We start from the raw sequence: 16171 nt of genomic DNA, 5'->3' as shown, positions 1-16171 counted from the left end.
TCATGCCATGGATTTTATTGAAACGCACTTAGTCTAAGCTTTTCCTAAGACATTTATTTATACATGGACTACTAATGGACAGAAATGATAGCTCAAATATGGCAATTATACTTGAAATTTTTTGCGAGTTTTAATGCTTAAAAAAATCATGCAAACCTCTAGAGGACTCTAATTTATAAAGAGTGTAGCCCTTGGAAAATGTATGAAATTTAGGAGAGAAAAAAAACGGGTATAATTTAAATAAAACTGTAACAAAATTTTTATAAACTATACCCATTTTTTTCTCTAAAATTTTGTAAATGAAAAGTAAGAAATTATTAAGAAACTAAATTGAGGTGATTAGAGTCAAGGCGTAATTCCCCTTCTAACATATCACAACACAAAACTACCTGTCTGCTCTATTAATTTACAGTGGTAGTTTATGCAGCTACCACGACTGCAGCGGGTAAACGGGGTACAGTTCCGGAGATGAAGCCGATAAAGCAGCTACCGTCTCCCAAAAAGACAGCAGATGTGTGAAAGCCCCCAATTATTCATGATGCTTGGGCTGCTCAAGCTCAAAATATTGCTTATTTGGCCATGGAAATAGAATCCGTGTCAAAGACTTGCTACTGAGCTACAGTAAGTACGAAAGTGCCCCTGAGTTCTGTCAAACACAGAACTCACTAGTTTATGCAGCTACCATGACTGCAGCGGGTAAACGGGGTACAGTTCCGGAGATGAAGCCGATAAAGCAGCTATCGTCTCCCAAAAAGACAGCAGATGTGTGAAAGCCCCCAATTATGCCTGAGGCTTAGGCTGCTCAAGCTCAAAATATTGCTTATTTGGCCATGGAAATAAAATCCGTGTCAAAAACTTGCTACTAAGAGCTACAGTAAGTACGAAAGTGCCCCTGAGTTCGTGAACTTACCCACTTTGTTCTGTCAAACACATGACCTAATGATATAGAGTTTGGAAAATTAATATAAGTTAAAGAGAAGCACCGTTCTATTTTCCGCATTTGTCAGCATATTTATTACACACCAGAAAAAATCACAACCCGCAAAGCACCGTACAAACAGATCTGTAAACCACTTTCCTTAATGCACTCAACAAGTGACCATTTTTTGCGGTTAAGTAAAAGAATACGAACACAATAGCGTAACGCTCCTTCAGTTTCTTGGCTATATTCATCCCAAGGATTACAGTTACTCGAGACAGAGGGCCTTGCAACGAATCATAGTCCCCAGTATCCAAGTGAGTCTTTTTCAAAAGATTTCGATTCACTTCAGCTTCGAATATACGAATTCAATGAATATTCAATTCACTGCACTTTCGGATCAGAGTTAATAAATTAGTTAGGTTACATTTCTCCGGTCAACAAAATTTTGCTTGTTTTCACGTGGGTTAGCAATGATGTTACATTAGACGTCGAGAAATTTGATTTCTCATTCAACTAAATTCTGTTATATGAATACAGACTTCCTGCGTATTCACTGACAACTGTAATATTATAAATAATCAAACGACTCTTTCTGGAAAAGTTATTAGGGCAAGTAAATGATGCAACCAAGTTCCGCTCCATTCGAGGATATCCTGCTCCAAGTCTGGTCCCGGCAAGGGATTCAACGGTGGGGGGACAATCACCCCCATTTTTATTACCACCCTCTGCTTTCATTGAAAGGAATAAAAAATCAATTTTATCCCCTCCCCTTAACCTTCTGAAAAGTAAATTTAAATCCTCTGTCTTAAAACAATTCCATATCCCCTAAACTATTCAAGAAAGAGGAATCCCTTCCCCCCAATTGACACCATTAGAGGATGCCTGAGTAAATTTTTGTATCTTAATTTAAAAAATTGAAGATGATTCTTGCCAGATAATATAAAGCGACACCAAAGTGAAGCTAGATGTAATTCATCAAGAACATTTACCCCCTTTTGTCAGAACTAACCTCAACTCAAAACCAAAGGATAAGATAATGAAACGTAACAGCTGATTCCACACTGCTTTCTATAAAAAATGCTACAAAATACTTCAAAATCCTACGAAATACTTCGAAGTTCTACAAAATACTACAAAATTTTTATATTCGATTTATTTTTCAGACATACCGTAACCCGCTTTCTTTTTCACCTTTTTGCGAAAGGAGAACCTATAATCCCTTATGCAGAAAAACATAAATTATTTCCGTTTGTTTAAATATATTACTCAGTACAATGCAGGGCCGTATCCAGGATTTTATTTTTTTTTGGGGGGGGGGGGGTACAATTTTTTCAAAGGCATCAAAAATTTGTTTATATTCATTTTTGTTACGTTTTTCACAAGTCGGACAAACACTTCAGGGGGGAAGGGGTGGGGGGTTTCAAACCCCTAGCCTCTCCCCTGGATAAGACCTTGGTACAACGATTAAATTCAGGATATTTTAGTTGCACAGCAAAGTTTAATAAGAACAGTCAAGCATTTTAAAATTATTTTTAAAAATAGATAAAATGTTTCCTGGATATAGTGCTTAATTTAAAGAAATGTTGCTCACATAGCGATGTATACGAAGAGGGGGACTTTATTTGGTTCATTCTTTTTATTAAGTTGCAGCACCTTAAATAGCCTATTTTTTAAGAAAACCTATAACCATAAAATTATCAATTTTTTTTTATTATTCATTGCTTTAATTCCTTCCCTGAATATAACCGGAAATGACAAGATAATACTGATCAAACATTTTATGGCGAATCTAAAAATGTAACAAGAATTTGTGATGAATAGAAAACAAGTTCTGAGTCCCTTTTTTCATATTTCTGGGATTCCAAACCAAACAAATTTACATTAAGAGATAACTGTAATTCATACAAAAATGTTAATCATTTACTCAACTAACATAAACTCAACTTGTAACCCTGCATTTATAGTACAATCAAAACTGAAGCTCTTACAACATCAAAATAAAATTTTGAGTTTTAATTACTGTTGTTAATGGCGCAAAACGCACGCAATTATAGTATAATCGCAGCACTTACCGTGTCAGTACTACACAGGTTATTCCGTTTTCATGAACAGCAGTAAACCATTTTCAGAATAAAAACCGCGGTTACCTGGCGCACAATTTACCCAATAACAGTGTAAACACAACACCGTCTGCAAATAAAATCTGAGACTACACTGACTAAGGTTAATGAAGTAAAACAATGCAAACCTCTTCTGGTGAAATAAGACTTAAAACTTAAAAACTCTAATATAGAAAGCACTCGCCTCCCTCCTAAATTTTGAAAAATATTTTTTTGAGGAGGTATTGGTAAATGATTAGTTTCGTCAAGCTGACAGCATAGTTTCTATACTATAGTACTTAGAAATGGTAATTATAGGAGCGCATCCATTTCTGATTGACTCTCCTCCTCCATGGGGCAAACTAAAAATGCGTAAAGTGGGCTTGCTTACAGGTAACATTTCCTATAGAGCGAAGCGTATTAGTCCAAGAGCCCCGCGAGCAGCGGGGCGAGGTCTGTGTTCTATATTTATTTAATAAACCTCATTTGAGGTTTTTTTTTTTAGTTTTTTTAGGTTTATCACTCTTTGTTGAATAAATATAGATTTTGAAAAACACATTTTACTTCTTTCCTCCCAAATTTCGTGAATTGACACCATTGTACTTGAACTACGGCTACTTAAATTTGGAAATTATCCACAGGTTTTAAAAAAACAAGTTGAAACCTATTAAAGTCAAAATCTGTTTAAAAAAACGGTACTTGGTCTGTTAAACGAAGCAGACTCAACAATTACGCTGTGTAAGATCTGACAGAAACCGGTTTGCCTCTCTAAGATCGGTTAGGATTTGCTTATTTTGAGTGAGAAAAACGACGATGTAGGTATATTTTAATTAAATATTTAATATATAGAGGTGGTTAAGTTAGGTTAAAGGTAAAGGATACGGCATTAGACTTTACAGTCCGTACCGGCGGTACTGATCTCCGTTTCTTGGCCCTGCAGCCAGGAAGTGCAATAGGGAGCTGGCGTGACAGAGTCACGCCACTGACCCCCGTCCCAAACTGAAGAATTGGGTATACTGGGATTCGAACCCAAGTTAGGTTAGGTATTTTATATATTGTGTTCTTTACGGCCTACTACTACTACTACTACTAATAACTCACTGCAGCACCAAGCCGCCTGAGGCCAACACAGCTACGCACGCTCCTCCTCCAACCTAATCTATTTAAAGCCTCCCTCTTTACACCCTCCCAGGAAGTTCCCATTTCCTTTAAATCCTTATTTATGACATCCTCCCAACCCAGACAAGGACGACCTGCTTTCCGTGTAGCCCCAGACGGTTGGCCAAAAAGGACAATCTTCGGTAATCTGTCATCCTTCATCCGTAGAACGTGGCCTAGCCATCTCAACCTTTCTTTCATTATAGCCCCAGAAAGCGGGATTGAACCACACTTTTCGTACAACCTACTGTTTGAAATACGGTCAGTCAGCCGGGTACCCAGAACAATCCGTAGGCAATTTCTCTGGAAAACATCTAGTAAATTTTCATCTGCTTTTCGGAGTGTCCATGCTTCAGAGCCATATTTGACCACTGTCATCACTGTAGCTTCCAATATTCTAATCTTGGTTTGTAGGCTTATCTTTCTATTCTTCCAAACTTTTTTTAACTGTGAAAAAACACCCTGAGCTTTAGCTATTCTACTTTTAACATCTTCACTGCTCCCACCATCTTTACTAATAATACTACCAAGGTAACTGAAGCTCCCAACCTGATCAATCTTTTCGTTACCTAAGGTCACCTGTTCATCTTCACTTATTCCTAACCTTAGTGACTTAGTCTTCTTAACATTAATTTTCAAGCCTATTTTAGCACCCTGAACTCGTAAAACCTCTAAAAATTCATTCATTTTGCTCACACTTTCATCTAATATGCTTAAATCATCAGCATAATCTAAGTCCAGGAGCGTTCTTCCTCCCCATTTGATTCCATGGTCTCCAATTGCCTTTCCTGTGCTCCTTAAGACGAAGTCCATCAAAAATGATCCATATAAAGGGGGATAGAACACAACCCTGCTTAACTCCTGATTTAATACAAAACCAGTTGCTAACCTCATTTCCTACCTTAACCGCAGCAGTATTATTCTCGTACATAGCGCAAATCACTTTAATGTATTTTTCTGGTATACCATATAACGATAAGACCTTTGTTAACGCTGTTCTATCAACAGAATCGAAAGCTTGCTCATAATCGATAAAACTAAGGACCAAAGGTGTTTGACAACGAAGGGACTTCTCAATTATTAACCTAAGAGTGAAAACATGGTCGACACATCCTCTACCTTTTCTAAAACCGCATTGTTCTTCCCTTAAAACTTTGTCTACAGCATGTCTCAGTCTAAAAAGTATCATATTACTCAGTAATTTGCTACCTACAGAGACCAGACTAATGCCTCGATAATTCCGACATTCACTCTTGTCACCTTTCTTATACAGTGGTTTAATTAAGGTTTTCCTAAAATCATTGGGTACTTCCCCCTTTTCAAAAATCATGTTCATAATCTTCAGTAGCTTATTCCTAACCTCAGAGCCACCATATTTAAGGAACTCATTAATCATACTATCAGCACCTGGGGCCTTATTATTTTTTAATCCTTCTAGTACTGTCGCTAATTCTTCCTCACTAAACAAATCTTCCTTCACATCCAAGGTATCACAAACTTTTTCATTTTCATCTATATCTTTTCCTGCAACTGTATCTCGGTTTAGCACATTCTCAAAATGTTCCACCCATCTTTCTTTAACTTTTTCCTTATCACTAATTGTGACCCCATTTCTATCTTTAACTGGGACTAGTCCGGATCGGCTACTCCCTTTCAATTTATTAACATGCCAGTATAATATTTTACTATTATGCCGTCTAGTCGCATCTTCCAGATCCTCAGCAATTTTATCCATCGCCTCCATTTCACATCTCCTTAGTTCATATTTTAATGCTTTCTCCACTTTCTTTACATTCCTTTTGTTTTCATACGACCTATCGCTCAGATAATTCTTATACAAACCCCTTCTACTCTCTATTAAACCTAAAGCTTTTTCACTAATATTCCTAGTTGCTGTCTTAGCACTCTTCCCTAGGACACCATCAGCAACTTCACAAATTGTTTTTCTGAAATTATTCCATCCATCTTCCACATTGTCAAATTTTAAACCCTCAAGTTTAGTACTCAACTGTTCCTGGAATTTTTTTTCTCAAATTTTCATCCTGAAGTCTACCAACATCATAACTTCCCGGGAGGGAGTTACTCTTCCGAAATTTCAGCTTTAAATTAACCTTAGACACTACTAGATGGTGATCTTTACTTTTAACATCAATAACGGCACTCCTATACACCCTAGTATCTTGTATTGATCCTGCTAGTCTTCTGTTTACAATAACATAATCAATAAGGTTTGCTGTCTTACCATCACGTGAATACCATGTCAACTTATGGGCCATTTTGTGACCAAACACCGCATTGGTTATAACTAGGTTGTTATACCTACAAAATTGCAAAAGCCTATAGCCATTACTGTTTTCATTTCCAACACCAAAATTACCTAGGCTAGGATACCATCTATCCCTATTTCTACCAACCTGGGCATTAAAATCTCCTAGCAAAAACACCATATTTCTACCTGGTACCCTGTCTATTTGCTCCTGGCCTGGCCTGACCTCTTTACGGCCTGCTTTCCATAATTCTCTGTTTTAGTTTCCATAATTTTGTTTCTAAACTATTATACTATTATAACTATTATATTTCGGTAAACTTCATTAGGATTAACCTAATTTCACTTTTTGGGTGTGTTTCGTTTAACAGACAAGTATCGAAAAAACTTCTAAACTGTTGGCAGTGGTAATAAACTACTTCTACAGTCGGCGCAATATTTATGAACAAATTACTCAAACCTTTTAAACCCTACAATAAAAAAAAAGAAGAAAAACGGGGTTAGCATTTTTATACCCTTATCCATGGGTTGAAGTAATATCTATTAAAAATTGAAATATTTTACGGCACTAGAACGGCGCTAATATTTTCAACTAAAATTTTGATTTTATGATAGTGGATTGAATTAAAAAAGTGGATTGTTCTTATTTTACATATTTTGCATTTTAAATTTTCAAAGCTTAAAGGTAACATTTGGACCATTTTTAAATTTGAAACGTATTATTTTGACACGCCTTAAGCTAACGAGCACATTCCAAATTTTTGTAATTCTACTGCATAAAAAAATGAACTGTCAAAATGTTTACAAGAAAATTTTGATAAGAAATTTAAACAGAGAAAATTCTGCAAGTATAGCCCCTAACTGAAGACTACATACAATTACAATTAGTAATATTTGGCTTAAAAGAACCGAAACATTCGTGTCCCATTCCTCACTAGTATCACCCAGCTACTTTGAAGTGATACCCTCTGCAAGTTAGCTGCACAAATCTGCAAGGCAATCAACTTTGGAGAAGTGCATTAAAGAAGATTTAAAACCAGGAGAAACAACTTATCATGGAAAAGAACTGAAACTACTAATTATCTTAAGACCAAAGAAGAAACAAGGATGTCGATCACCTGGAAGAGAGAGGGGGAAGAGAGAGGGAGAGAGAAAGAGAGTGAGAGAGATGGAGGGAGAGAATGGAGTGAGAGAGAGAGAGGCTCATTTGCACAAACAACAGTAGGTCAATAGCTAAATTTATGTGGAGCACAGATTTGAGATTCTGTCTTGTCAACATATTTAGTGTATGTGCACAAATCTGAGATTCTGTCTTGTCTGGGTTTCTATGGGTATGTGTTACGATGAACAGGGTGGGACAGTTGTATTTTTCAAAATTTCCGGACAAGGTCACCCTACCGGCTTCTAGACTTTGGAGTTCGAAGGTTGCAAGGGTACAGAGGTGACATTCGAGTTCCTGGATCAAACAATGTAACTCAAAAGTAGCGTTGAAAACATAACTCAAGAATAGGATAACTCTTCCATTTTATTATCTGTTTTTAGGCTTTGTCATATCATATTGTACCGGCGGACTTTATCTACATATTTCTTTGAATTTGTCTAACTGAGAGGAAGTCTCTATGAAAATATTTCTAGTTTACTCTTTTCATTTTACTGGCTGTGTTCCAGTGCTGTCACTTTTCGTTTGAACATTCAACAGTTTTTTTCTGGTTTCATGGAACGAAAGGAAATTGCTTTTTATGGCATACAATTTGCGCAGTAAAAGTGTTGCGCAGTGCGCAGACTTAATGTTGTGTTTCAAATTCTCCAACAATTTAGGCATTTTCAAAGACCACACTGTCTTTCCATGACGTACAAATTACAGTCTAATAGGGACAAATCCTTTTATTTAATAGTGTAAACAATACCAACATCTCATCTCTGGATATTTTGACTTATCTGCTGAAGACGGTCAATGTATATGGGGCCGAAATATCCAGAGATTTTGTCATTGTTTTCTACGTCAAATAAAAGAATATGTCCCTATTGAACTGTTATTTGTGCTCCGATAATTTTTCAAGCATCAATTAGATTTGTTAGAGAAATTTGAAAACAAAGTTTGATACGGTAATAATTTTTGTCAGTTGTCGGAGACGCAAATGTGAGTAAAATTGTTTGTCAACAATTTCTGTTCAGTGCTGCAGAAAAACAGCTATGGGCAAACACCGAAAGATCAGGGACATTTTTCACCACATCATCAAGACATTAAAATAAAACTAGAACTAATTAACTATTTTTTGTGATTAAATCGAAATTAAACTAAACTAACAATAAAACTAATATTTTTTATTAAATTCCTTAATAAAAACTAGCAATAAATAGTTTTGTGAAATCCTCAACTATTTCATGGAATTAATCAATTTCGTTTTTGGGCTCTCTGTAGATTTGTATTAGGAAACAAACTCCAACTTAATTTATATTAAAAAATAAACTTACCAAATATCTGTTGCCAAGGTCAATGGTTCATAACTAAGAACTTCTGGAGCTAAAATAAAAAGAATTAAAAGAATATCTAGAATAAAGATGACATACCTAGAATAAAGATACAGAATGATAGAATAAGGTTATAGAATAATAGAATAAAACAGATTATCGGTTGCCAAGGTCAATGGCTTATAACTAAGAACTTCTGGAGCTAAAATAAAAACAATAGAATATCTAGAATAAAGATAGAATAAAAAATATAGAGTAATAGATAAAGTTAAACAAAGCATAAAAACTAGACTACATTACCACTTTCAACTTCTTCATTTCATAGGTGGCACTCAACATTGCCAAAATTAATTAAGGTAATTAAAATTTAATCAATTGATTTGTGAATTAGGATCCACTCAGTCCATCAATTAATCAACTAAGATTCAAGTGTAATTAATTTGCATTCTACATTGTTCATATTAACTAAACTAACAATAATTAATTATATTAATTATATAATATTATATATTATTATAATAATATTATATATTATATATTATAATTTGATTATATAATTATATAATAAACTAACAATAATTAATTATATAATTAATTAGCATTCTACATTATACTAAGATTCAAATATAATTAATTAGCATTAATTAGCAACACCGTAAAGGAAAAACTATTATATTAAGTTGAGAGACACCGGGAGACGGATACTAAACCTGTATAATGGTGACATAGCTTGGAAAAATTCTACTATTTGCTGTGTCTTTCTTAAACGTACTTGATCATTTTAACCTCATCTTTAAATTCATGAAAAGAAGTTGCTTTCTATATACTAGAAAGAAACAAGAGGCCATAAGTAAGACCAGCATTTTTTTGTGTTTGCCCTCCAAAGAAGGAATCTAGGCCTTGCCTTGGTTTGAAACAATCTTACAGTTTACCGTATTTTCTTAACTGTGACGGATCATTTTAGCCCTGTTCTTGAATTCAAGTAAACTATTTCTTCCTATGTCTGAAAATAAGAAAAACAAAACGAGAGCTGTCTTAAACCATCAAAGGGTATAAGAACTCATACCTCTTGTCAGCGCCGTATTCAGGGTTTTTTTCCGGGGAGGAGGGGGGTCTCTTCAAAAGGGTTGTTTTTCGGAAGGGGGGTTTACAATAAAAAAAACTTTAAAAATGTATTTATATTCATTTTTGCTACGCTTTTACGAATTAAACAAATACATTTGGGGGGAGGGGGTGTTCAAACCCTCTACACCCCCCCCCCCTGCATACGGCCTTGCCTCCAGTGTAAAATGCCAATTTAGCCCTATTCTTAAATTCATTTAAACCCTTTTTTTCTATGTTAAAAAAAAACGAAAAAAGTTGTTTTAAATAGATCAAGGGTATAAGAACTCGCAGCTGCACTGTAACCTGTAGCTGTACTGCAGCCTAACCTGCATTTTCGCTTTAACGGTCCTTAAACTTGAAGTATTTATATTTTAGATTAATTTATCTTTTTGCACCTTAAATGTACCACAAAGTAGCTACCGAACGAACTGCAACCGGACAGTCGTTTCAATCAAATGCCAAAGTTTTTAGAGACTCAATGGTTTTTAACTGGCAAAACCATTGAGCAAGATAACCAAGATAACCAAGATTGAGCAAGATAACCATTGAACAAGATAACCTAACCAAGCGAATTAGCACTGTTGTCCCGTACATACTGCCCCCCTCCATCTCATTTTACCTTCCAGCTGAATTTTATTTATTTCACAAATTTTAAGGTTTTCTGTTTATAGTTTATCCTTCTTTCTTTTTCTTAAACTAAGTTTTGTTGATCGTTTTTTAGTCACAAGAATAAGTTTTTTACTTGCGTGTGTATTCGTTTGATTCCATTGAGAATTCGAAATGTTTTTTTTTTTTTGTCTTTTTTTATGAACTTGAAAGGGTGAATTTAGACCATCTGAGCTTGTGATAGAAATTTGTCAGGAATAAATCTGGGTACTTATTAATTATCCAGAACAAACTCAAAAGTTTGTTTTGTTTGGTTTGAGCAAACCAGTTTTTCTCTCACGTTCAGTTACAATTAGCTTATTCTTTCGTGAAATAAACCACGATGAAGGAATATTTTGATTAAATATTTAATATATAGAGGTGGTTAAGTATTTAATATAATATGTTCTGGACTGCCTTGCTTTCCATAATTCTCTGTTGTCATTTCCATATATTTTATGACTAAAGTATTGTCCATGTTATCATTTATTTGATTAATCTTATTCTGTTGTTTATTTTATTCATCATTTTTAACTAATTGATAAGCTGTCTCGGTAAAATGGCTGCATACTTCAACTGATAACGACATTCCGGCAGGTAGAGATACAAACGAAATAGCACCCGAACGATTAATCTCAGAAAATGGAACACAGCACTAAACCTCGAACCAATATCCTCATGTCAATGAACCAATCATGTCAGTCTGGATAAGTTAACGCAAAATTTTAGCTGGTAATTACACATTAGGGGTAGATGATGGGTAGGAAATTACTGATTAATTTTCCTTATAGAACATAATTCAGATAGAAAAAAAGAAGTATATATTACACTTAATCCCCCATTTAATGTTGTTTTCAATAGCATTATGAATACATTTTTGTTAATTTATATTAAGAAAGAACTTGATCTAGGTGATTTCAGTGCTGTTACTTCAGGATTTTCTTTCCCCCATTTCGTTATCTTATTAATTACATTCTCTCCATTGTTTGAATTTAAGCTGCACAACTCAAGCTGAAGTATGTCCCCGCCAAATTTCGAAAACCGATTTCCTTGGTGTTTTTGATGAAATAAAATCGAAGAAACAACCAATCCTTCCTGTAAATTTTGTAAAACATATTTTGACTCCACCCCCCACATTCTCAGGAATTGCGGGGGGGGATTTACCAAAGACCCATGTTTGTATTACCACGTGACAACTATTTATTCGCTAACTAACAAATGTATATAATTTATAAACAAACCCATACGCGATATATTGTTATGTCAAGCCGATTTTCAACTTAACGAAGGACGATGCCTGAGACAGAGCATAGACCCCAAACCATCTGACATGCCAGAAAATCGTAAAACCACTATTAATTGTGTACACAAAAGTCGCATAAATTATAAGTGAACGCTAGCGGGAGCATACACATAGGCGGGGTTTAGTAAATATATGTATATCTTTCAAAAGCTAGAAAATGTTTCTATATATCTTATCCTATATCTATCTATACCGGGCATTATTACTAAGATTCAAAAATCAACTGATGGATTGCTTTGAAAAAATCTTAAAATGCCAAGCGATGTAACTTGGTCTTTCATGATTTTCCTGGTCCGCGATTTTGTCTGGGTATCTTATGCTAACAGCCCTGTGATTACAATATCATTCGGCAAGAGTTCACATGCAAAAATATTGTGACTCAAAACTATCAGTTTTATTTACTGGCTTACAATTACATACAAAAGAACCAATTAGAAATCAAGTGGGATGTAACAACAGGTGAAAAGGGCGGAGTTATTTGGCTTCTCTTTCAAACGTAGGCTTAAGGAACAGCCTTATTCACGACACACGAGTTACACAAATAGTTTTGTTCCCTCGTTTATCAAGATTTTTAATACTACACTCACTCGTCAGCAATTGTACATATTTATTTGTTTTAGTTCATTATTTTTTTTTATTCGTTGTTGACTTTAAAGGTTGATTTTCTTTAATCTGAAAATGGAGTTATTTTATTTTTGTTACTGATAGTTGGATATTTCAATAACTCAGGTTTTAGTTTGATTCTGTTTGTGATATTTCGAGTCAACATATAAATTTGAATGATGGTGGCTACAGCTGCGATTTTTATAAGTTTAGTGTCTTAACTTTTACTATGACGAGAACTGCCACAGATCAGCATGACCATGTAAGGCGCTTGACAATAAAATCATTTGAATTTGATTGGCTTACAAAGACTACGTTATAAAAATAAACCAATCTAAATAAAGCCCACTTTTAAACACGCAAGTATCTCTTTTTTTTTCTCTTCGGTTCATTAATATATACCAGCTTCTTACTACTACTAGCGACCCACTGCAGCACCAAGCCACCCGAGCCCAACATAGCTGCATAAACTCCTCTTTTATCTATTCAAAAGCTTCCCTCTTTGCGCCCTCCCAAAAGTTCCAATTTCCTTTAAATCCTTTTATTTGACCTCTTCCTACTCATTAGGGTTCCCACCGCTTTTCATTTACCTTAGACGGATGGGCGAAAGGAACAATCTCGGCAATTTGTCATCTTTCATCCGGAAAACGTACCCCGGCCATCTCAACCTTTCTATCGTTACAGCCCTAGAAAGCAAGGTAGAACCACATTTTTCGTACAGCTTACTGCTTGAAGTACGGTTAGTTTTTCGAGTAAATAATCATTATCTACATATTTTCACTCTTTATTATATTCTGTGTTTGTCTTTCAAAAAAAAAAATCAATCTTAAATGTTTGTTTATAAACTAAAATTAACTATGGCAAAATACTGATTACAAAAGGATTATCAAACCATAATACCAAACTTGCTCGAAGGCATAAACAAATAAAAAGAAAGACAAATAAAGAAACCGTTAACAATTTTCACTTTAATTAAACAACAGTTGCACAACATTTTAATTAGTGCCAATTTACAATGCAACGCATTTTTTTCAATTTGAATATCTGTATTACATATGAGCCTAACACTTGGTTCACAGAGGTACGATTTGCAAAAATAGGATTTTTTTTTCTTTCATTTTACCCAAAATTTAGTCAAATATTACTTATTACTTAGCTCTGAGTTCACAGAGGTGCGATTTTTTGCGCAAAATGGAAGTTTAAGTTTTTTTGGCGTTTTATGTAAGTTTTCCTCAGGGGATATCTTTTTTTAAAAGCAAAACAGCTCAAGGATAACAGTTGCAGGAAAGTGCAAGTTGTTCACACACAAAAGGTTCATTGCAGCCTCCGAAAAATAAAAACTAAAAGTTCAAAAAAAAAACAAAAAAAAACGAAAGGCTAGTCTGTATTAGTCCAGGCTAGCTTATTTTTAATTACTTTCGATGTACGGTTTAAATAGGTTTAAATTCCAAATAATTAATACATTTTTTAACAATTCTTCGGCGCAGTCGCTGAACCATTACTGCGCAAAAGCTTGCAACAAGAAACGGATGGAACTTGACGGACCACGCAAAAACGGATTACAGAGCTGTGTGACCCACGATTTTATCGATATTTGCCAAACATTAATCAGGTATCATAACAATTCATCACTGTGTTGACTTGTAGTGCCTATGATATTGTACGGTACTGGCAGTGTATTATTGTATGTGTATTTCATCATGAATAAACCTTATATATATATATATATATATATATATATATATATATATATATATATATATATATATATATATATATATATATATATATATATATATACAGGAAATAAAATGAAGCTCGTAAAAAAACAAATAAGAAAAAAGGAAAGTAAAAACATAAATTTTGCAGGTTTGTAGGTAAGCTACGTAGTAAATTTTATATTCCATGAGGATGGAAAGATAAATACAGCAATGAGCAACATAACTTACCAGTATAATCAGGTGTACCAAGTATTTCTCTAACTTCAACCCCTTCACCGGCTACGACTCGAGAGAGTCCAAAATCGCACAATTTCACATCACAGTTGGGATAAGCTGCTGTAAGCAAAAGGTTCTGAGGCTGAAACGAGAAGAAAGAAAAGATGTCTAATTTTTAAGAATATATGTAAGCACACGTTCACAGCACTTTGACAACTCGACATTTCAACCTAAATTTGGCTGTAACAGGAAAAACAGAATTCTGAGTTAGCAAACAGCTTTGGGTATCAAGGTTTTTACACACACATGCTACGAAATTTTTCTTGGGTAGGCAGAAAGTAAATGGTGGTTTCAAAATTACAGACAAAACTGAGGCCCTGGGGACGGCGGTGAAGACTAAATATTTTCATTTTATACCGTTTTCACTTGCTATGAATTTTCTTTATGTTTGATTATCTTATATTTTTCCTTATTTACATGTTTATCTACTGTTACCACAAAAATTAATTACGCCATCTATTTTCTACCTATTACTCAACATTTGGAGGGGTCTTTTTTGCCAAGGCTACCCAACAATCTTTACAACCTTGATTCAGCTCCACAAAATGATATATTTCCTATCCTTTTATGAACATGCACTTATTCTAATCAAGGAAACTTAAAGGCCTTCGATTCATGAAAAAAATTAAAATATATTACCACTCTCTCCAATCTAGGAGCGTATACTCTCTCTAAGGAACCAGTTTATGAGCATGTACTAGTGCACAAGGGAGTGCAAATGTGCACATGTAGAGGATAAATGGAATCCTACTTCTACCTCCTTAAGGTTGGCCCCAAGAACTTCCTAACCCTTTAGAAAACTGTGAAAGATTGTGGCGTTGAAACTGCCTCTTCTGTGCTTTCGACCCCAACCTGCTTGAGACTTCGCGCTATTCTTTGAATAAACACAAAATTTGAACTTGATCAATTTGGGCATCTGGCATCTGGCTGGATCATTTTCCTGTCTTATTAGATTGTTTAATAGACTATATTTCTGTTTAGATTTGTACACATAATTTTGTCATTTATACAATAAATGCACAAAAAATATATTCGTTTATTTTTCAAATAAAAATATAGCAGAATGAAACTTTTATTGGGTATAACAAATATGATACTTACTGTAACTTGATATTATCCACCTAAAGTTTTTTTTAACTAGAAGTCCCCGTGGAACTTATAATCTATTTTAAATGAAGTAGCGAGGTAAATTAAAACACACTATATTTCTGAAGGCTATCAAAATGGCGAATCTGCAATATTTCAGGAAGGGCACGAACGTAGTTTGGTCGGATTTCCTTTTATTTCACTCAAATATCACATATTCTGCGTTTTTCTCACAGTTACTTCGTTATGCAAGGATTTGTAGCAATTATATTGATTTTTAAAAATAGATGTAAAATCTTAAGCCAAAAATTGATATCAAGAGGTTTTTCTGTAAATAAATTAACTTGGCAATTTAAAAAATTTAGTTTTCATTATAACGAACTTTTAAATAAATATCAAAAGAATTATCTGGAAATACTTAAAGAAATTTTCAACTAATTTCGGAGGTTCGAGAAATGATGTTGCAGCGCCATTTATTTTGAATTGTGTTTCTAATAGAGCGGATTTTTTTTTTTT

At 34.4% G+C, this 16171-nt stretch overlaps 1 protein-coding gene across 1 annotated transcript in view; it reads right to left on the bottom strand.

Moving 5' to 3' along the window:
* LOC136039150 (serine/threonine-protein kinase 17B-like) overlaps window positions 1–16171 on the bottom strand; it is a 53597-nt gene that overhangs the window by 7866 nt on the left and 29560 nt on the right. The window contains exons 5-6 of the mRNA XM_065722638.1: window positions 14522–14651; window positions 8921–8969 (exon numbers count right to left, since the gene is read on the bottom strand). Coding sequence (XP_065578710.1) covers window positions 8921–8969; window positions 14522–14651 — 179 coding nt within the window. The remainder of the gene's footprint in view (window positions 1–8920; window positions 8970–14521; window positions 14652–16171) is intronic.

This window comes from Artemia franciscana, chromosome 19, assembly GCF_032884065.1.
Source record: "Artemia franciscana chromosome 19, ASM3288406v1, whole genome shotgun sequence".
Lineage (NCBI taxonomy): Eukaryota > Metazoa > Arthropoda > Branchiopoda > Anostraca > Artemiidae > Artemia > Artemia franciscana.
This window is presented reverse-complemented; position numbering and strand designations above follow the sequence as displayed.